Source organism: Poecilia latipinna, unplaced genomic scaffold (genome assembly GCF_001443285.1).
Source record: "Poecilia latipinna isolate Pla-1442-1.1 unplaced genomic scaffold, P_latipinna-1.0 Scaffold160, whole genome shotgun sequence".
Lineage (NCBI taxonomy): Eukaryota > Metazoa > Chordata > Actinopteri > Cyprinodontiformes > Poeciliidae > Poecilia > Poecilia latipinna.
The window spans coordinates 459,668-481,049 of record NW_015112776.1 but is presented as its reverse complement, the minus strand read 5'-3'; the positions used below and the strand labels follow the sequence as shown (position 1 = coordinate 481,049).

The following is a 21,382-nucleotide window of genomic DNA, read 5'->3' as shown; positions in this document are numbered from 1 at the left end:
ACTAAGATTTTTTTTTTATTTATTAAAAGTACAACCGCTAGTTTAATCAAAACACCCTTTTACAATTTACATTTTTTAACATATTTACATTTTTTTTCTTTTTTTTTTCCCCTTACAGAACTGTAGGAGGGGTTTTAGTATTCCAGCACTATCGGTTTTAAATATCCAGAGGTGATCGGCAGATCTTCACTCTAGATTCTTGAAAACTTTGCCATCTCGGTGACAGTCGGCAGAATGTTTGACGTGGCAGGAACCGGAGAATGTGCATGACTCAACGTTGACTAGTATCTCAAGAAATCCGGAGAATGATTGGCATGTACAGTTTCCCAGTCATTGTTAAAAGTGCATGCTGCGTTTTTAGCATTGGCAATAACAGATCTAATTTTAGTTCCTTGTTACTTCGGTGGGATAAACTGGGGGATTATTTACAAGGTGTTTGATAAACGGCATTCACTGGGATCTTCTGTCTTATTGTCCTTTAAAGCGTATGTCCGGTGTAGACGTACTCAGCGGGCCTTGCCACATTTCACCATCATCGTAGCCTGAGAGACCCTGTAGCGCTCCTTGACGTTTCTTCTCCTGACGTGCTCGTTGGTGATCTCGATGACGTTCGTGTCGGGGAACCAGCCTTTCTGACCGTCGGACAAACGGACTCCTTCGTACCAGCCTAGAGTTGAAACAAAAAGGAAAAAAAAAAAAAAAAAACCGGGGGGGGGAAGAACGTGGAAGACAAACGAGGGAAGATTGAAGGTTTTTCTTTTCATGCAAGAAAGTCAAAAAGATTAAACTACTAAAGGAAGGTTTGAGGATTAAGGGGGTGTATACATAAAGTCAAGGAATGGAACAGATAAGTGAAACAAAAGCAAATCTGTTCACTTGATACAATCATTCAACCTATATTTGAATCCCATGCCACAAAAAAAAAATCAAAAGATGTTTTGAAAATTTCTACGATGCATTGTTTGCCGGTTTTTACCCTCGTTGGTTTTGCGGATGACATTGACGATCTCAGTGGGTTCCAGGTTGAGTTCGTCTGCTTGCTGGGCGATGTACTGCTCCACACACTGCACCTGAGGACAATCTGACACACACACACACGACCATAAAGCATGGAACAAGACCAAACACACAGGGTCTGTTTGTCGATGCTGTTCTCACCCCAGTCCTCATAAATCACTTCTTCGTCGACGTCTTCTTTGGTGGTGCTGGGGAAAGCCGCCAACCATCTCTGCATGTCCGACCTGTTGACACAAACGAGCTTTGACTGGACTGAAGCAGAACCTCGTTTTCTCCACCTCCTAATGAAAAGATGAGAGCTTCTGATCTGCTAACATGCAGCGTGTCGGGGTTTACTGACGTTCCTCTTTGGGGGGGCGCTGAATGACTGATAATTGGATTTTCTGTTTTTACGGGGTTAGGTCAGGATTACCAAATTTTTCAAATATCTTTCTTCAAATTCATTACTTAACATTTACTTGGTATTTGTTTAAGTTGTCTTTTACACTGTGACTCGTTTGTTTGCATTTCCTTCCAGAAGCTTCTCAATAGTTTGCTGAAGTTCTGACCCGTTCCTCCCATCAAGACTGGTGGAACTGAGTCAGGTTAGTAGGTCATCTTAGTTTTATATTTTCTGTCTTCCACTAAACATTTACATACTTTATTGCCCTAAAGCAACTTTATGGTATCCTTGGGTTTACCGTCCATTTCAGCCTAAGATTAAAACTTCCTGGTCGATATCTTGATGTTGCTCCAATATTTTCACACGACACTCTTTCCTCATGATGCCATCTGGTTCTTCTTCTTCTCTTCTTGGCTGATTTCAAGTTAGATTTTGATCAGGTAGAAGTTTTATTTTCTCTCCCTGAGACCAACTCACAATTTCCTTGGCTTGTGTGTTTGGGATCATTGTTTTGCTGAGAATCCCTCCCTTCATTTCACCTTCAGGTTCGAAACAACAATGTCTGCGTACATTTCTCAATTAGTTTTTCCCCCCCAAAGTATATGAAGTCTGCTGGATCCAAATGGTCTTTATTGCCTCTTAAAGCTCTGAATCCAGCTGTAGTCAATCCTGTGTGAAAGTTTTCCTTCCACTCAACTTCCCCAGATATGCTTTGATAGCAGAAAACTTCTTTAGCAATGACCTTCTGTGGCTTTACCTTCCATGGATAAGCCATAATATAACATGTTTTAAAAAATATATCATTTTTATTCATTTTTTCTGAGAATTATGATTTTTAATTATCTGTATGAGCTAATATGAGCTATAAACCTAAGAGAAACACTTGCGATACATGGTTTTACGTGATAAACCTGAATAATATACGAGTTTCAGTTTTTAAATCTCATTACTAAATTAAAACTTATTGAGATTCGCTTTGACTCACTTGGTCGGGGCTTTGAGGAGCCGCTCCATTGTGCGTCCCTGGTGGTTTTCCAGTATGATGAGGTTGAAACAGTTCTCGTAGGTCGCGCCACCAAAACATTCATCCAAAGGCTGAGCCTGCACCAGAGATCGATGAGTGTGGTCCATCACCACATAACGGTCTGAGCTGTTCACAACGAACCAGAACCAGAGAGCAGAGCTCGGTCAACGGCAAACAAACAGCTGGAGGGAGGTTTAACTGGTTACACAAAAATGTATCCAGGGGGCATTCCAAAAAAAAAAAACACAATAAGCAAAACAAACAGATGTGTCACATGCATGAACTGTACGGGTGTCTCTTCTCTTAAATGTCTTTGACAACGTTTCCCGTTACATTTGAGGAAGTATCGAGTCAATTCATGAGTGGTGACAGAAAATCGAAGGCATGCGGTGGTTTTATTCTTCACAGGTGAAATGTCATGACGGCAACATGACTAGGGGAAAAACAACGGGAGAAATCTCCCAACCGAGCATACTGGAGCGGAGCCAAAGAAAAAAACTTTAGTTCAGACCGTTTTCAGCCTTCTGTTAGACCAGCAGTACAGCAACAAAGGTGGCAAAACATTCCTCAAGTGATGAGTGTAAGTGATAAGCTTGTTTTCACTTGGATGGTTCCACATGCTGTATAAAAAGGCAAAGCAATTATAAAAATGTTTGAAATCAAATCTTCCATTGTTAATATTTTACTACATGACAAAATAATTTAAGAAAACACATCAAATTCAGAAATTTAAAGACATTTTGGACAGGATTTATTTAGAACTGCGTGACCTGAATCAAATGTCATGGATTTCCTTGAACAAGTTTTCACAATTACTACTGCTGGAGTTCTGGTCATTTCCTCCTGACAGAACTGTTGCAACGAGTTTATATTGATGCATGCCCAGCTCTTCTCAACAGGACAGAGATCAGGCTTTGTGGTGGCCTCGTCAAAACACTCCGTTATCTGTAAGCCACTTTGTAACTGAATTGCTGGTGTGCTTCGAGTCATGTGAAATATTTAGTATTTCCACTGAAGTTCTTCCTTTATGATGCCATTGATTTGTTAAATGTGTCATTCCCTATTAAAGGAAAACAAATGCAACATAATTGTACTTTCCATTTAGGGTGGTGGGTGACGCTTTATTTGACGGGGTGTGCATAAGGCAGACAGGTTATGTTTATGACAGTTTCATGTCATGCAGACGAGAGTCTTTATGAATGTTTATACCTGTCATGACGCGTCAATCGGCAAATAATGACACTTTTAAAGCAACTTTGCATTAAAAGTGTCATTATTTACCGAATGACACTTCATGACAACAGTTATAAACATTCATAAACACTCCTTCATGTTCATGACAGGTGTTATGTCAGGTTTATGACAGTGTCATGTCAGTCTTATGTACAGCCCGTCGAAGTGTTACCGGATCAGGTTCTCAAGCTTGCTAGCTTGCGCTTTTTCCTCCAAATGTAAACATGGTTAGATAGAGAGAAAAAATTGAGGTGCGTCTTTTTATAGTGCATGTAGGCTTTTGGTTTCAGTGGTAAATAGTATTTTTTTTAATGCATCATAGATAATGTTTCTTCAACAGCTTTTCTACGTTACCCTTTCTTGATGGTAATTAGTAGGTGGTCGTTAAAAAGGAAGAGGTAAACCGGAGAGAACTTGGCCCTCATGTTCACAAAGGTTTTTGATTTCGACATTTCTTGCAGCTCTCCCTTCTTCTCCAGAAATCGAGTCTCAGAGATTATCGGGATGGCCTGGCGAGGACAGAATGCAGTTTAAACTCTTCATAACTAATAGACGGACATATCAAAGGCGTCCCGGTCTGGGCTTACCCTGAACTTGTCAAACTCGAGCATCTTTGAGATTTCAATCAGCTCTTCCATCTGCCTCATCTTTCCTACGTCTCTGTTGCAACAATCAATAATCTGTGTGCGATCAAGAGGGAAATAAAGAGTCGAAATGCTTATTTTGCTTTTTTAAACAACTCCCTCTGCCACTTTAAATCATTCCTCACTCGGCAGGAAATCCGTACCCAACACAATATAAGATCTCCAGTTATGTAAAGCAGCGGCCATGTATGTGGAGGGGAAAGTGAAGAGTGAGGGCTGTTTACCTTAGAGACGGAGGTCAGAGCCTTAGAGGCCGTCTGCTCCTCTGGCGTTCCCTCTTTTGTTCTCTTCAAGATGTTCTGAAACCACAAACAAGCTTTTATCTAAGCAGCTCGTTCTTTTCCATGCGGATCCTAAACAGGTCGCAGGGTGGAGGTGAGGCGACTCGTCAGGAAGCAGCAAGGATTACTCTGGAGTGATGGCATTCCTTACAGTCACACAGCAAGATGAACTCAGACTACCGGCGGTTAAAGGAAATAAACAGAAACCGAAAAGGATCACTCTGCTCTGAATGTGCTGACAGAAAATATTTAAAGCTTTTGAGAACTAATTGTTTGAATTCTTCAGTTCACCGCCTGAACCAGAGGCCTGTATAGATATATATGTCTAAGCAAGCCTGTTTAGAATTATGTATCAACTATACAGGTCATCATAATCATCACACTTAAAACATTTGGTACACATATGAGCAAAATATGTGGTTTTTACACAATTACTTGCAAAAGTTTTAAACCACCCATCATTTTTTTTTTTTACACTTTGAACCCAACGAACAAGCCTTCCTGCTGACGTCTAAATAGTCTCGATTATTTTCAGGTGGGTTTTTTTTTGTGACTTTTAAGGCTACTTCACTCTCTGGGAACAGGAAAAAACGCCAGAGCTGGTAAACCAGCTACATCAGATAAATGGTAAGTCATGTCTTCGAAAACTAAGGCAACAATGTGCAGCAAATACCTGACACAGAACCTGAAGTCCTACATAACTTCATCACATACTGTAAACTCACTGGTCACATTATCATCTGCGGTATGCTAAGCTTTCAGCTAACACCCCTGAGTTATCTTTGATATTTCTATAGATTTATCTAGATAATATGAGTTTGTGAAGAGGTCTACTCTCCCACGTTCTTCTGTTATATTCTTCAATATTCGACTACTACATATTTACTTTAATAGTGTTCTCTTGATCGACTTTTATAAGTGCATTTATTTTCCCTTAGAATAAAGGTTTACAACACCAACAACAGGGTGCCAGAGCCTGTTGTTGGTGTGTTATTAAATAAGTGAATGCCTCTCTAGTTACTGTGATAAATGCAACATTATCAGAAACCCGTGATTTCCAGGTTTCTATCATGTGCTCCAGACTCAGCCGATGACTCTGGTAGGTTGCCATTTTTAATTTAAATCTGAAACAAAGTTAAAAAGCACACAGATTTTTTTTCTTTTAGCGACAGCTACAAATGTAGCTCTTTGTGTTCTAGACAATCTTTTAGATTGTGATCATTTTATGGCGCATATATTGCTTAAAGTTCAAAGTGTGAGCAAAACTCAGTCTTCCACCATTTTTTTCTGTCTTTAAAATCCAAACCCGGCATGACGCTGCCCACCTCAATGAGCATCTTTATGCGCGTTATCCGCTGGAAGGGCAGCAGCAGGAAGGAGATGAAGGGCAGCCGCTGACACTGAGGCAGCTCCTGAAGGCGGTTGATGACTGCGGCGAACTGTTCATTACTCTTCCTGTAGGTATGCAGAAAATCAGATTACATGGCATCAGCCTTAGTATTCCTGCAAGTCAGCCTGATTTACTGGCAGTCCAAAACAGCTGCTGAACGTTTCTGGTAATGTGAAAGTTGTTTCTTACATGAGTCGACTGTAGGTCTTTTCCTGGTAGGTCTGGTTGCGGACATAGTCGATGTAGGTGGAGAAGTTGTGCTGGGCGTGGTAGTGGAGGATGTTGCATATGTCTGGGAAAACGATCTCCTTGAATATGTGCTCTTCCAGGTCTTTCAGGAACCTGCAGCAAATGGTTTCATGAAACGCCTCCGGATAAGAGAAGAGCTCCAGCTGCCTCAGGAGTCGCTTTCTTTCTTTTCTGTGTCTCTCGTGGTGTTGACCTCTCACCTCTCGCTGACCTCGCGGACCTTCAGGATGTTGGAGAACAGGGTTTTCCTGTCACTGATAATGATCGTGTCTGTCAGCTCCCGGTTTTCCATGAAGTGCTCAGTCAGAACGTAGAGGGACCGCAGGTAGGAAGACTCGGAGGTCAGGACCTCAAACATGCTCTGCCAAGAAGAGTCAAAGTCAAACACTGAAACTTGGAACAGGGTTACATTACTTCTTCAGTCCTGTTTATGTTTCCAAGAACTGCCAAACATCCTGTGCTTAACTGATCCTTCCACAGAAATGTCACCAATAAGTGAGCAAATATTTCAATATATTATAATATCATATCAACAACTTATTTCAAAAAGTAAAGTGTTTTAAAAAAGTGTTTTATAAAAGTTTTCTGCGTGATTCACTGACTTCCCTAACCCCATTAAGACCATTAGAAACTGTACAAAAATGTAAAATCGCAAATAAGTTGCATAAATTTATCTGTTGACAAATTGGGTTGTCAACAGAGGAGCGCTAATGGCTAAGATGTACATCATCCAGCCAACCGGTGATAAATTAGAAATTACCCACAATAGACGCAAAAAAAAAGCTAGCTAGCTTTACCTGGCTAGTTAGCAAGGGTATATTAGCAGCTAAGGACCGTTAGCCGTAACCACCTCAAGTCACAGACGATGTCTCTGTGCCAAGCAAATTTTTGCCTCACAGCAAAGCTCCATGAGGAAAAAAAAAAAAAGAAAACTACATAGAAAATTTAAGACCTGTGAGTAACAAATTTAAGACATTTTAAGGTTTTAATTTTAGATAAATTAATTTAAGATGTTGTAAGACCTATTAAGGATGCAGATACCTGTTATATGGATTCATTACACACAAAGTGTCATGTGTTATATCATGGTATAAACAGTCATGGGAAATACTGCTCATTTGACAGTCGCCGACACTCAAAGCACAGACAGTGCTAAAACATGAAAAGTGTGAGGACACGAGTATCACTTTTAGACTATGACTTGCAGGTAATACTTTGTCTGCTTTCAGCGTGTTTGTCCTCCTCACCTCCTGGTACTTGATCTGGTCAACAGTGAGCTGGTCCAGCAGTCCACTGTCCCGTACGGTCGGCAGTTGCTGCCACAAGGTGGTTTGACTCACTGCGGGCACAGGGCTCCCTCTGGCTACAAAGTTCTCATTTGACTTTCCAGATGTTTTTTCTCTGAAGCGCGCCGCAAATTCCATAGCGTAGTCCATGCTGGTTTTGCTGATGTTTCGGATTACGGTCTGTCGATGAATCTCCTTTTGGATTGCGAAGTCGCTGTACGTTTGGTACAGAGGCCCTGAGGTGAGACAAATCCACGTTTTAGAAAGATTTTAGTTTGTCCCCAGCATGCATTGTTGCAAAGACAAGATTAAGAAAAGAACAATTAAAAAGCAACAATTACTTTATTTATATTCAAACACAACACAAGTGATAGCGAGGTGTATTTTTTTCTACACGCAGCTTGCAAAATGTAAACGAAAATAAAATAGTCAGATTGGAAGGAGAGCATCTGTGAACACCAATTTTTTAAGTCTCGCTATAGATTTCATATTGGAGTTAGGTCTGGACTTTGACTAGGCCTTACTACCGCATGAAAATGCTTTGATCTAAACTACTGTAAACCATAAAATCCAAATAAAATGAACCATTGAATAGGATGTGACTCATTGTGCCAGGCTGTTGTTTATTTGCACACAGATACAACCAGAAGCAGTTGCTTTGCAGACTTGCTTTTGACCAGACGTGCTTTCAGCTCCACTTGCAACTTGGATCACTTGTGTTAATAGTGATACTTTACTGATGTATCTGAGCCTTACCATCTGTCAGGCACAACTTGAATGACAAATTCCTTCTGACTGGAGACCTGAAACAGGAAACACAAAGTGATACGTGAACAGTTATCACAGCTACTTTTCCTTCTGTGGGGAACAGTTGGATTTGTGACATTGTGTGTTGTCATCACCTGTTGTTGCTTAGAAAAATGACGATGTAGGTCAGAAATGATTTGCTGCCAATTGCAGTCTGTTCACATGGACTAGTTATAGAGAGGCTACTATGGAAAATTGACTTTTGAGTTTTATATCATGTTATAATGTTATTCCTGATATTAACAACTTACCGGTCTGTGTCTTCTTTCTCTCCATCTCTTTTATTTTCTTCTTCTATTGTAACAAAAAAGCAAGCATTGGTTCAGATAATGAGCAATTCAGCACAGGAGGAGATTCTGATCTCGCTTAAGTACAAACCTGACAAGTTGACGGACTGCATCGAGACGCTGCTGGCCCTCCTGGAGTGGGTCTTCGGTGGAGCCGGTGGGGGTCTGCAAGGAAGCAGAGGGCTGCTTGGAGGAGACGTTTTGGGGGGTTGTGGTCTGGCCCGACTGATTATGAGGTTGCTGCTATAGACTGGAGAGCCGTTCACAGGAACCCTCGGTAGTAGAGGAGGTGGTTCTGTTGGGTTCTCAAGCTCAGGTGTAGCGTCCGAGGGGCCGTGGGCAGGTTTCTCCCGTCGAGCTGGGTAGTGGACTCTTATTTGAGGAACTTCGTGCAAGTCATTCCTAGAAGATGAGAGTTTTCTAGCGCCCTCATCAGCGTCAGGTAGCTGGAGCTCGTAGATGCTACCCTCCTCGTCATCTTCTGGGGGTTGGCTTGGGACCGGTGAAGGCTGAGGTTTTTTTTGAGGTAAAGTCTGACAGAGAGCAACGGCAGCCAGAGGACTGTGGTCTGAAAGTTTTTTCAGACCCCCAGCCAGCGCAATTTCCAGAGACTGATGGAACTGTGACTTAGGTGTTTTCACATCTCTTGGCCCATTCTTCCCCTTCCCTTCATTTTCTCCCTCTTTAATCTTCTCACCAACCTTTCCACCATGTGCTCCATCAGCTTCCACAGGATGCAGCACATCCTGTGGAAGCTGATGTTCTCCATCTGCTGCATTCACTTCCACCTCCTTCGGCTGTTCAGCTTCTGTCTCTTCTCCCTGATCATCCCTCTTTTTCTCTGAGTCATTTTTTTCCACCTTATCCTCTGCTGCCTTCAGCTCCCCCTCCTTCTTCTGTGCTGGTAATTCAGACTCATATTCTTCTTCCTGTCCTCCAACTTCCTGCTCTCCTCTTTGCACCGCCTCTATTTGATTGGCTTTCTGTACCGTCACATCTTTCTCTTCTCTCCGCTCTTCCCCGTTGGTCTGACCCTCCCCGCCTGGAGAGTCTTCATCTACAGGCACCCATATGAGCATCATGCCGGGTCTCTTTAGGTGACATATGCAGGTGCAGGTTTTGTTGCAGCAGCGACTGAGAGGAGTGTATAGCAGGTCCTCTGCATTTGCTTCAGGCGCTCCTGTCCCCTGATCCTCCACCTCCTTCCCATCAGGTGCTGGAGACACACAAGAGGTACAACTTCATTTTTGACTGGTTTCATGCCATCTTAACCCCCTCCATCTTTGACATTTTTTAATTAGCTTCATGCATTTCATCACTACAGTTTCTTGGAAAAGTATTCATACCTTTTAAACCTTTTTTATATCTTCTAACCACAAGCTTCAACGTATTTTATCAGAATTCATTCAAAGAGACCAAGACAAAGTAATGCATAATTGACAAGTGGAAAGATTTGCGTTCAGCTGTCTAGCAGGAAAAGCTTTTAGTGTACTTACAGCTGCAAGTGTTTCGGGAGACGGCATCTAGACACTGAACTCTTTTCACTACTCTTTACAAAACAGTTCAAGCTCAGATTGGATGAAGAGCGTCTGTGAAAATCTATTTTTAAAGTCTCGCCACAGATTCTAAATGGGATTTAGCTCTAGAAAAGCATCTCCAAAGCATGATGCTGCTACCACCGTGTTTTATTGTAGTGATAGTGTGTTCAGAGAGCTAGTGATGTACAGAGTCAGTTTTCTGCCACACATAACATGTTTCATATAGGAAAAGGAGCAGGTTTGTGGAGGGCACCACTAACCTTTTGGCTGCTTCTCTGGCCAATGCCCTCAGCAGGGCATCGGTCAGGTTTTCTACCCAGTTTAGGTAGAAAACCATGTCCTTGTAGGTTTAGTGCACACTTTTTCCATTTTAACGTGATTTGCTCAACAGTACTCTGAGTTGTTAGACGCTTGGGATGTTGTTAAAGTATATATTTTCCAGGCACACAGTGCCACTTTATAGATAGGTTTAGGTGTTATAAAAATGTAGCATAAACCAAACATTGACTTTAAAGGAATTTGATTTCGCAATTTGGCTCCTTGAATTGGGTCACTGTCTCTTTAAGAAGCTCTTGCTCTTTCTGACACTTCAGCACGCCATCTCAGCAGCGCTCCTCCATGAAGCCGTTTACAAGCCGGTCTTAGGCGCGTTGGAGAGAAAAGCTTAGCATACTCGAAGCTGTGTGAGGCGTTTTGAAAATAGGTGGCGCTTTGTGGGAGCAACTATTTAGGCTCCCATGAATGGTTGCCACGGGAGATTAAAACATTCATCCAACATGCATGGAAGAATCAAGGCAAGGAATAACATTATAACATGATATAAAGCTAAAAAAGGACAATTTACATAACTTCCACATTTTTAACAAAAATCCAACACTGCTATAAACTTCTCTAGAGTTTTATTTCTGCCCTGCTTGGTGAGTGTATTGGTCTTCAAGACGCTTCGTGATAAACTGATGTCCTCTAACAAACTTCTGAGGCCTTCACAGAGCACCTGGATTTATACTGAGAATAAAAAGGTGACTTTTTGTTAGACTGGATTTTATTCAGGAGTTCCAGAGTAGAAATCAGAAATCAGCAGCACACCTTTAAGTTTTTAATTGAAAAATAAGCCGTGCATCATTCTCCTTCCACTTCACTATTCTGCACAGATTTGTGTTGATCTACCACTCAATCTATGCATTGAGGTCTGTGGTTGTATTGTGTTATGTAATGCTGAAGGCCATGAATGCATTTGCAAGTATGTGCAAATAAAGTGGTGTTGTACGTGATTCTCATTAATTGGAATAGTTGGAGGATTCCTGGAAAAATCGCTAATGCAGGTCAGAAAGTCAACATGAAAACAACAATAAGAGGAAGAAAAAAAATTATAAAAAGCTGATTGCGTTTCCTCCCCTGGCTATTTCCTACAGTTCCTGCACCGAAACAATTAAATATTTTTAGGTCAGCGGAGCCAGGGGCTTCCTCCTCCCAGTGGGACATGTGTGCCACTCCGCCTCTGGAAGCCATCCTGAAGGCACGTGGCACATGTCCAAAACCTTTAAACTGGTTCATTTAAAAGGATAAGAAGAGCAGCAGCTCCTCCACTAGACTCCTCCCAAACAGCTGAGCTCTTTCACGTACAACTCACACATAAAACCGAAGGCGAGGGCTGGAATGTGGATCAGCGGCTTTACCTTTATGTTTTAGCTGTGTAGCTTCTTCTCTACTGAACAGAGCCAGTTGGTTGGCCACCTTTTTTGCAAAGACAGGTCATGCTAGATAGAAAATCTCATCCGTTAGTGCAGTAATACTTTGAACGTAAAATAATTTAGTTTAAATCTACATGCAGAGCGACAGAAAAGATCCAAAAAGAAGAAAAGATATCCATGAGCTGCAGTTCTAGTACTCAATAGGAGGATATATTTACAAACGCAGTCACTAAACTGATATTTTGATTTTTTTTTTAACAAGGACTTTCCCAGAGAACCACAGGAAAATATGTCCTTTGACATACTGGACATGGCCAGTATGTCCTTAGCATTTGACATACTGGACATTTCCCGTCCAGTACTTTCAGCTCATCTGAACTTTTTGGCTTTAAAATTTAGAAACAGCATCCAACAGAATGGAGAGGAATCATCCTTCAGCTACTCTTTTATCAATTCACCTAAAGAAATTGTAGCCCACAGGGTCATAGTGAGCAGGCTGGTAGTAATAAAGTGCCTGAAGATTCAGTTTAAATTAAAATTGGTTCTTGCAGTAAGAACTGTCTGTCCATGCATCCTCAATTTAAAAAAATACTTTATTTATCCCAAAGGGAAATTAAATGTTGTCGTAACTCGTATTATTCAAGGATCTTCAAAGCGTTCTTGTGGATCACGATGCCACAGGTAGGAAGGATCTCCAGTAGCAGCAAGTCTTGCAACGACTCCTAAAAGGCTTCTGACTGAAGTCATTGTTGCTATATGATGATCTAATCCCTGTGATGACTAACAGCTCAGTTCAGGGCAGCAGAAATTGAGCCGTTAGTATTTCACAGTAGCAAGTCCTGAATGACGCCATTGGTTGTTTGGGAGCACTGCTAATCCAAGTCATTTCCTCTTGCCACTCCTATTTAAATTTCTCTCTGGCGGGATGGTTTAAGAAGCATTATAGAGTCAATGGTTTCAACTTCCTCTTCTGTTTCTACATCCATCAAGTTTAATTTTCAGCACCTCTGGGATTTGGGGTCATAGGTTAGGTGTTATAAGTTTTTGAGATAATAATCAGCTACTCCCAGTTGTAAAAATGACAAAAACAAAACAAAAAAACAAGAATATATCAGAGCTAACTGAGCTACTCCAACATGCTGTCACCATTAGATCAATTTATTACACTTGGTAATTAATTAATTTACTCCATGGATCCCTCAAGTTTAGGAGACATTTTATTTGTGAGAATGAGCCAGAAGATTTCAGTGGCTTATGACAAAAATTATTCCTCCCACAATCGTCAGGCAATTGAGGGAAAATCAGTGATAATGAAGGCAATCATTAAAAAAAATAATAATTTGAAAGACCTTAAGAAAACTTAAAGAATTGTTGATTAGCACAATGTAAGAGAACATGAGAGTCGAGTCGACTTGAGACGTGTTCTCAGCTTGGCACATAACCTCAGGTTATCTTAATTTTTTATTTTCTTACAGTGTATAATAAGAGATCCTTTTCTTATATCAGGGCAAAGGTGATCCATGAAACATCATGTGACCTTTTAATGAACCTCAGCGAAAATAAAACAATTATATAACAATTGTTTCACTTTACCAAGATGAGATCATTAAATATCCACTTCCTCCACTGGAATGCGCACACGAATTTCATTGAATGCCATGCGCCAAAAACCCGAGTCTTAAATATTTGTAGTTCTCAGGAGCGGAAGGAGACTCTGCTGCTCCTGTCTCATGTCAGTCAGTGGTGCTGGCACAGAACAGCTGAGCTGACTGACCTGTTTACAGCTGTCAGAGCAGAAAAGAGGAGGGTGCCAAACCTGTCTGTCAGCTCCCTGACTCTACTGTACATTAGACTGCTAACTGCTCCTCCATGCTTCCCGCTGCATGTGTATAAAAAACTACAATCGTGTCACCATGTCTTCAGCTAGTTTTTGTGCATTTTATTCTATATTTCAGCTTATTTAGCTTTTTTGTGTATTAAAAGTTGCACACAAAAAAGTGTTGCATACTGTCAGGCATATCTGAACAGAAATAAGAGTCTTGAAAGAGTAAATTAAACTTTTTCTATTCAAATTTATTTTGAGCATGGGTTTAAAACGAGCCTGAGTTCAGAGTTCAATGTGAAACCACTACCAGCTCAGGCTGAACTACAAGTTGTGTTTGAACCAGTTGGAAGATACAGGAACTGAGAATCACATGGGGACATCACATGAAGAAAATATGCAGATTTTGTGGTCTGATCCTTGCAGTAAAGACCAAATGTTTGATGATTAAAAAAGCAGGTTGATCCTTGATCCTACGTTGTTACTGATGGTTTTGGTTAGTGCAACACGTTGCACAGAGGAAAAGTTTGTTGGTTAAGAAGATAGAGGAAGAGCCTAAACCAACGGAAATGTTTTTTTTTTGTTTTGTTTTTTAGAACAGGTGACCTGGGTGTCCTGGAACAAAACTAAAACTGGCATTGATATGCTTTAGCTCACTCACAACTTCATTTCAGTCTTCAGGTATTTCCAGAAAGAAAGGACCTCCCTACCTGGCCAACAGATTTCTAGCTTGCACTGAACAAAACAAGGGGCTAACATAAAATAACCCCATTTTGAATCACAGACTTGATCGGCTGCCGTACCTGATCGTCGTTTGTAAATGTTCATGCCTTCGCTCTCCTCTCCTATGCTCTCCGTTTGTCTCTGCGGGAAGCGGCTCCTCTTCTTGGGCAGCGGCGGCGGCGCCTCGGGTTGGGGGGCGTTGCTGTCAGGTTTGGGTCTCGTCTCAGGTGGTTTTTTCACCTGCGTACTTGGCGAAAGTTCTGCAGCACCATTCGTCAGCTGCTCTCCTGCTGCTTCGCTGGAGTCCTGCATGGAGAACCTTTTTGCTATTTTCTTGACCTTTCCCTGCGTCGAGCCTCCGCCCTCAGGTGAAGGTGAGGTCCTGTGTAGCAATCGAGGAGGGATTTCTGGTTTTGGTTTGACCTCTGGCTTGAGGGGCGACGCAGATCGTTCCTGGACAGACATCGCAGCTGACGGTTGCTTTCTGTTTCAGGAAAGAGTCAGAGGACTGGAAAGCGTGGGAATTTCATCATCACCTGATGAAAGAAAAAGACAAAATGGAACATTTAATGAGTGTCTTAAGCAACTTTTTACAGCAGGGCAGTAAATGACTCATTACTCAGCGACATCAGGATGTCATCCTGGATTCAGACTTTGAACTCTGAGCTATAAATCTGGCTAAGGAAGAGCTCAGGATCTGCTCTGCATGACATCTAGTCCTTTCCACTGAACACCCATTTTAAACCCATGATAAAGTCAAAGCAGGTCAACTGGGTATTGATTAGTCTGTTTGCATTGCTACATCTTGTGACGTTTTCATCGTCTCTGATTCAGATTCTTTTATATTCTTCTGAAACTTCTTTCAACGTTAATTATTTACAGATGAAAGCACTGCATTAATTATTCATTTACTACTTTATAGCCCTGTAGTTTCAGCAGCATCAGGGAAAAAAATACTGATCAGCAATATTACACTGCAAAAAAAAAAAAATCTTACCAAGTATTTTTGGTATAGTTTCTAGTGGAAATACCTTGAATACATTTGAAACAAAACAAAACTAATTTACAAGTAACTTTTCAGCGCTAGAGGTTTGGTTTTAAGTGAATAATTTCTTAATATGGATGAAAAAGTGCCAACTATATCAATATCAGACTAGGATAACCAGAGTAAATACAACATGCTGTTTTAAATTTGAATAAAGCTACAGTATTCAATCAGCTGGATGCAATGTGAACTTATAACTTCCTTCTGAAGTTTCATCACCTTTGCAGATGCCATCAAGGATTTATGATAACTGGTGATGAGTCTTTTACGTCGCTGTGGAGAAATTTTAGCTTACTCTCCTTTACAGATTGCATGCAAATTAAAAAGAAAAAAACACTGAAACAACTTGAGAGTTTTCAAGCATCTTTCAGGTCCTACTAGCATCTCAGTTGCTATTAAGTCCAGGCTTTTACTAGGCCTCTCCGAAACCTTAGTTGTTTTTCAGCCATTCAGAGATGGACATGCTGGTATGCATGAGATAATCGTACTATCGTTCGACAGATTAAATGCTCCTTTTGAAAAAAAAAAAAAAAAAAAAACAACCTTCAAGCAGGTGTTAAAACGCTTTTCATTGAATCCATTGTTAGATGGATTATAATCTTAAATGTTTTCATGATCCGTAATTAAGACATCATCAAAAATAACAAATAAATTAAAACATAATTCTCTGTAATCAAGTGAGACGGCCTTTTGTGTCCTTTTTGGTCAGCACTTGTGACTGGAAACTCTCCACTTAAATCACAGTTCATTTGTGATTTACCAAAAGAAATGTACTTCCCCGCATCGAGGCAGGTTGGTTTGGATCGCTTTTCCCCCTTGCTATCGATATTATATTTTAGAAACGGCTTTTTGTATGTAATTAGGTTATCTTCATCAGGTTGTAAACTTAGTTTGATGATAGAAAACATTCATGTGCCCCAAAACAGAATAAACTAAACTTTTAAGAACATTTATATTCTTTTTTTATTTCTTATATTTGATAGAAACAAAATGTTTTTGTTATCACCGCGGCGCTAATCCCAGTGCTAATCGGACTAAGCAGTTTCCTGGCTCAGATCTTGCATGGGGACTTTCTGCATCACGTTTCCTTTTGGTACACAGAACATATGAATGCATGAACTGAATAAGGAAACAAATCTCAAATCTTCTCTGTCATATATAGTCAGAGTTATATATAGGTGCAAATTTTCAGAGCTTTTTCTAGCAATTCCCAGTGGCAATTATTGTTTTAACTAGCATTTGTGCGACTAAGAAGCCATTTAACTTCCTTGTTCTATGAAAAGGAATGTTAGGAACCAGACATTTTATCTACTGGTTCTGTGCCAAAATATGCCAGTAATCTTCAAAATACCCCTAACCCTCTTTTTAACCAACAACGTAGGTATGACGCTTACAAAACCAGGGACTCTTAGTATTTATTAGGTAAGATATTTATCTCTAAGCATCTATGTTTCCTTGAAGAAAGTTAACAATTTTATCTAGTGAAACTAAAGCTCAGTATCTTGACCTGTTCTCAAACTTTAAGTAGGTAAGATGCCCTGATTGGCTTGGAGCTGGAGCGTGAAAAGAAGGTGGCATATTTGCTCTGTTTCTGTTAGGCAGGACCGGCACTGCAGGATGTCAGAAAAATAAGATAAGTCAGAGAAGTTATTAATACACTAAATATACGTCAGCTTCTTTAGTCTCTCAACACACTGTACATAAACCAAAAGATAAGATTGCAACAAAATGTGCAAATTCAAATGAGGGAGTCTCCACTGATGGTCATAAGATCTTAGCTTCCTGCTGAGACTGAGGTGACCGACCTCTGAGGTCTGTCTGTAGCGCTTTGATTAACAGGATGCTCTACTGCCATTATAATGTCATATAGTTTTTAATGTAACACAAAGGTTTATATAGACAGAATAAAAAGGCACATAAACTTTTTTTTCTCACTCCCTCAAGTTAAATCAGACCACATTTCTCGGTTTTTAGGTCAGTTGGAATTACCAAAATTATTTTTTATTTTTTTGCTAAATGCCACAATAATGAGATTTACTTATTCAAATTAAATTAAATTCCAAAATACTATATTGATCCCAAAGGGAAATTAAATGTTGTAACTCTGGTGACGGCTGTGGGCAGGAAAGATCTCCAAAGGCGCCTGTATCACAACAGATTTCAAGAAGCGTACGATGGTTTTTCTATGACAGGCTCATGAAGGGGAGGGTCAGGGTTGTTTATAATTTCCTTTATTTTATGTCACTTTACAATTATGTAGAGCTCTGTGTTGGTCCATCGCATAAAATCCCAAAGACGAATACTAAGATTTGCAGATTTTACATGACAAAATTTGACAAGTTCAATGGGTATGAATACTTTTGCACAAGGCTGTTATAAAAGGTCTTAAGGTAGAAATATGAGGAAGGGAAATTTGTTTGATCTGGGTCACCAAATGTCCACACTACAGATTTTCCTCACCATATTTATTTGATGTGAGGGAAGCAGCAGGTAAATCAAACACAAACAGGGGTTAGTCATCCTCTGAGTCATGCAGCATAAAGATGTTATCGAACTGCTTTGTAAGATAGCTCCAAACACACACACACACACACACACACACACAGACACACACACACACACACACACACACACCTACCACCTGGCTGCAGTAAATAATGACAAGGTACGTACATTTTAAGTGGAACTGCTTCACTGAAAATAGCGAATAATCCAAGAGGAACACAGATTAATTTATTCTCTTGATTCAGAACAATTATCATTTAAACAACTTGGGAGATGATTTTAACAACTGTTCAGTGAAGGGTGCTGAGAAGAACAGTATGGTGCTAGCTTCAGCGCTCTAGTGTAGTGATGGATAAAGGTAAGAATAGGAGATTAAATAACATTTACCTGGATCTAAAGACCATTTTGAGTTAATCAATTAGAGCAATTTTAATTAATGTTGAGGAGTTTGACTGGAGACATTTTTAAAGGGACCCTATGTTTTAATATGATACTTTGAGCTTGTAAGGAGTACTGTGTATTTAATGGATGTTACTTTTTTTTTCTGTGTTTCAATTAAGTCTCCGGAATTTAACAAAACCCCTGCAGAGCTGTGTTTTTTAGTGAGTATTAACTGAAAGGTTCAGTAACTTTAGTTTTTACCTAAAAGTTAATCACTGCAATCAATTATTTTATTGACTGCAATAAATTGCAGTCAAAAAAACAAAAAAAACAAACCATTACACCATGTTCTTGATCGGCAAGCGTTTGTCAACCAGTTTGTAAGAAAAGTGCACCAGCTAGTCGGACCAGTTTGGAAGGGCCGACTAGCTGAAACAAGACAGAGTTTCATGTTTCATGCTCAGTCACACTGAAAATGCACACACACTGAAGAGTTAATATTACAAGATGATTATTTTTCAATTCACAACAATAAGAAAATGTTTCAGAGTCAACGTGAGGTAAGGATGTACAACAGCAGCAGGGTTTTAGATTTGGCCCTCTGGTTATTTTCATTGTGCAGAGTGGCATATAGACGTTAAACTGAAGGGTGTGTTTAATCCAGGCAGTGGGAGACCGACACATTGCGATTGTGTTTTAACGGGATGAAGGACAAAACAAGTCCCCTTATTCTCTCTTTTAGACACACTCTACCCCTTTTGTCTCTCTTTGCTCCAATGACCCAGTTAGTTCAATAGCCCAATCCAGCAGTTTACAGTTTTGTCTACATACTCAGGGCAGGTCAGTGGACTTTACTGTAATACTATTTGTCTTACTAAACCCAATACGAGTGGTGTGACCCCCTAAAACCAGCCTAGTTTGAGAACAAGAGGGGCAGCTTTGAAACACAATTCCTTTTGTGTGTGATGGACACAGTTTCACCATCTGTCTGAAGTGTCTGAAATAAAGTGGCTGGAGGGGAGGGGGACCGCAATGCATGTGAAAAGTGGGTAAGCTCCACGCTGGCCAGGGAAAGCGGAAAAGCTGTTTCAGGAAGAAGGGCGGATACATGGGCAGATGGGATGAGAATCCAGGAAAAACATGGAAACACTCCTGCTGACATGTTGGTTGTAGCTACTGAGAGAAGAGTATTCCTGTATGTGTTATTAATTATACTGAGATGACATTCAGATTATATTTATTATATTAATAAGTTGCTAAATAAAAAGCTAAACCCTTACAGATAACTACATATTAATAGAAACTGGTCTAATATGCAGAAAAGCATAGGGATTATTGTGTAGTTATACGTTCATTATTGGGTTATATGTTTTTATGTTAAACAACAATAAAAACACCATAAAATTTCTTTACAAACTGGGACAAATGTCACTTCTTTAAAATAAAACAAGATTATAATACCATGTAAAGTTATGACAAGTAGCTGTTTTTTGTAGAACAGGTGCTCCGCCAACCAATCCACACTAGCTAAACAACCAAAAATGTACTTACTCTCATTTAAACTAAAACATATAAGATAAAAAATAAAAACTTACCAAAACAAGGCTTTGACTGTTCCGCTTTGGTTTTGCGGATCTACAATGAGTCTAGCATCTTGAACTACTTCTCTTTGGAAAGTCAGAAAGCCGCTCGGTGTAAACTCCGCTCCCGTCACGAGGAAAACTTAAAAAACGGTCGTTGAAAATGACAAAAAAATAATAAATAATATCCGGTGAGCTCAATTCAATTCATAAATGTCTGTCTGTCGGCCGTGCTGTGTGCGCTCCCATCACCCCCCTTGTTGTCTCGTCTTTGTTACAAGCGCCGTTTATGAGAGAATCGGACAGGAAGGAGGAGAGAGGAGCAGGAGAACTGCCCCCACCCGCTCTTCCCGAGGTTCGAACCGACAAGTCGTGCGCAGTGAAACTAACGGTTTCCGGTGGAGCGTTTCAAAATAAAGCAAAATTTGATGAGGAGACTCCGGAAATGGTTTCAAAATAAAACTTTTCGCGAATAAGAAAACCACACCAAACCGTAGTGTTAAGTTGCATAAAAACACAATTATATTTCTCCACTCAGTGTTTGGAGGTTAGATTATTAGCATATAAGAGGGCAGAGTAATGACAAAAAGTAGGTAAAGTTACGTTGGCTTGTCTTCAAGTAGAGAGAAATGTTTGCTTGTGCCCAGACAAGTGTTTGCCTTTCTTTGCCTCAGTTTGTTATCTCAGTGTTTGGCAACCCACATAGACAGACATAGATGCTGCTGGTATGTATGTTTTACTTATTATTTGTAAATTAACTCGGGAAATGTGAATTTATTTGTTCAAGAGTACTTTTTTTCTTCTTCTCCAAGATTGTGAGCATATGTTTGTTTCATTAAGATGAATTTTAAAACAATTTGCAGTTAGATCATAAATCAATATTTAATATCTTTCAAGGTTATTAAATTTGTTGATTGAAACAAAAAAAATTGCACTTCATTTATATAACTTTGTTTATTGTTTAAGATTCTCAATCTGTATGATCGAGTATCAAGAGAAAGAGGAAGACAAAATGAGTGGAGTTTCCTCTGTTGGGTGCCATGCCCTGCGCAGTTTAGGCAAAGAGAAAGTAACTCGATACATCTTTTTTTTATTTTTTTAAACAAATTCATTTCATTACTTGAGTACAAACAGCCTCAAGCACAGTGCCATTAAACTATACCTTAACAGTCATCACAGCAGTATCATTGAGTGCCAAATTGCAAATTACTGCAATATGCAGACTGCAGAAAATCTGGTTTTTGCAGCCATCACATTTCTGGAATATCCATCTTTGTTGGATGTTTGACCAGTCTTCTTATCAGAATTGGTAAATATAATTTGGTTGGATTCCTGGCACAGATCTAACTCTTCAGTAAAAACACACACATTTTAAATACGTTAGGCTTAAGGCAATTTCAGAAGCTTAATACATTCCAAAACAATTTTTTAACATGCATATAAGATAATTTTCCAGTTAGAACTCCAAACTGGCCACAATAAGAATTATAATGATCT

At 39.9% G+C, this 21,382-nt stretch overlaps 1 protein-coding gene across 1 annotated transcript; it reads right to left on the bottom strand.

Annotated features, from left to right (window-relative positions):
• Positions 1-2: 2 nt before the first annotated feature.
• arhgef15b (Rho guanine nucleotide exchange factor 15b) lies at positions 3-20,382 on the bottom strand. The gene is made up of 16 exons (XM_015029670.1): positions 19,901-20,382; positions 14,455-14,910; positions 8,692-9,816; positions 8,565-8,607; positions 8,263-8,309; positions 7,468-7,742; positions 6,421-6,581; positions 6,161-6,313; positions 5,907-6,036; positions 4,525-4,599; positions 4,244-4,336; positions 4,011-4,165; positions 2,385-2,549; positions 1,159-1,241; positions 977-1,081; positions 3-667 (listed from the first exon to the last, which is right to left on the bottom strand). The coding sequence occupies exons 2-16, from the start codon at positions 14,837-14,839 to the stop codon at positions 507-509; spliced, it is 3,156 nt and encodes a 1,051-aa protein (XP_014885156.1). The 5' UTR covers positions 14,840-14,910; positions 19,901-20,382; the 3' UTR covers positions 3-506.
• Positions 20,383-21,382: the final 1,000 nt, after the last annotated feature.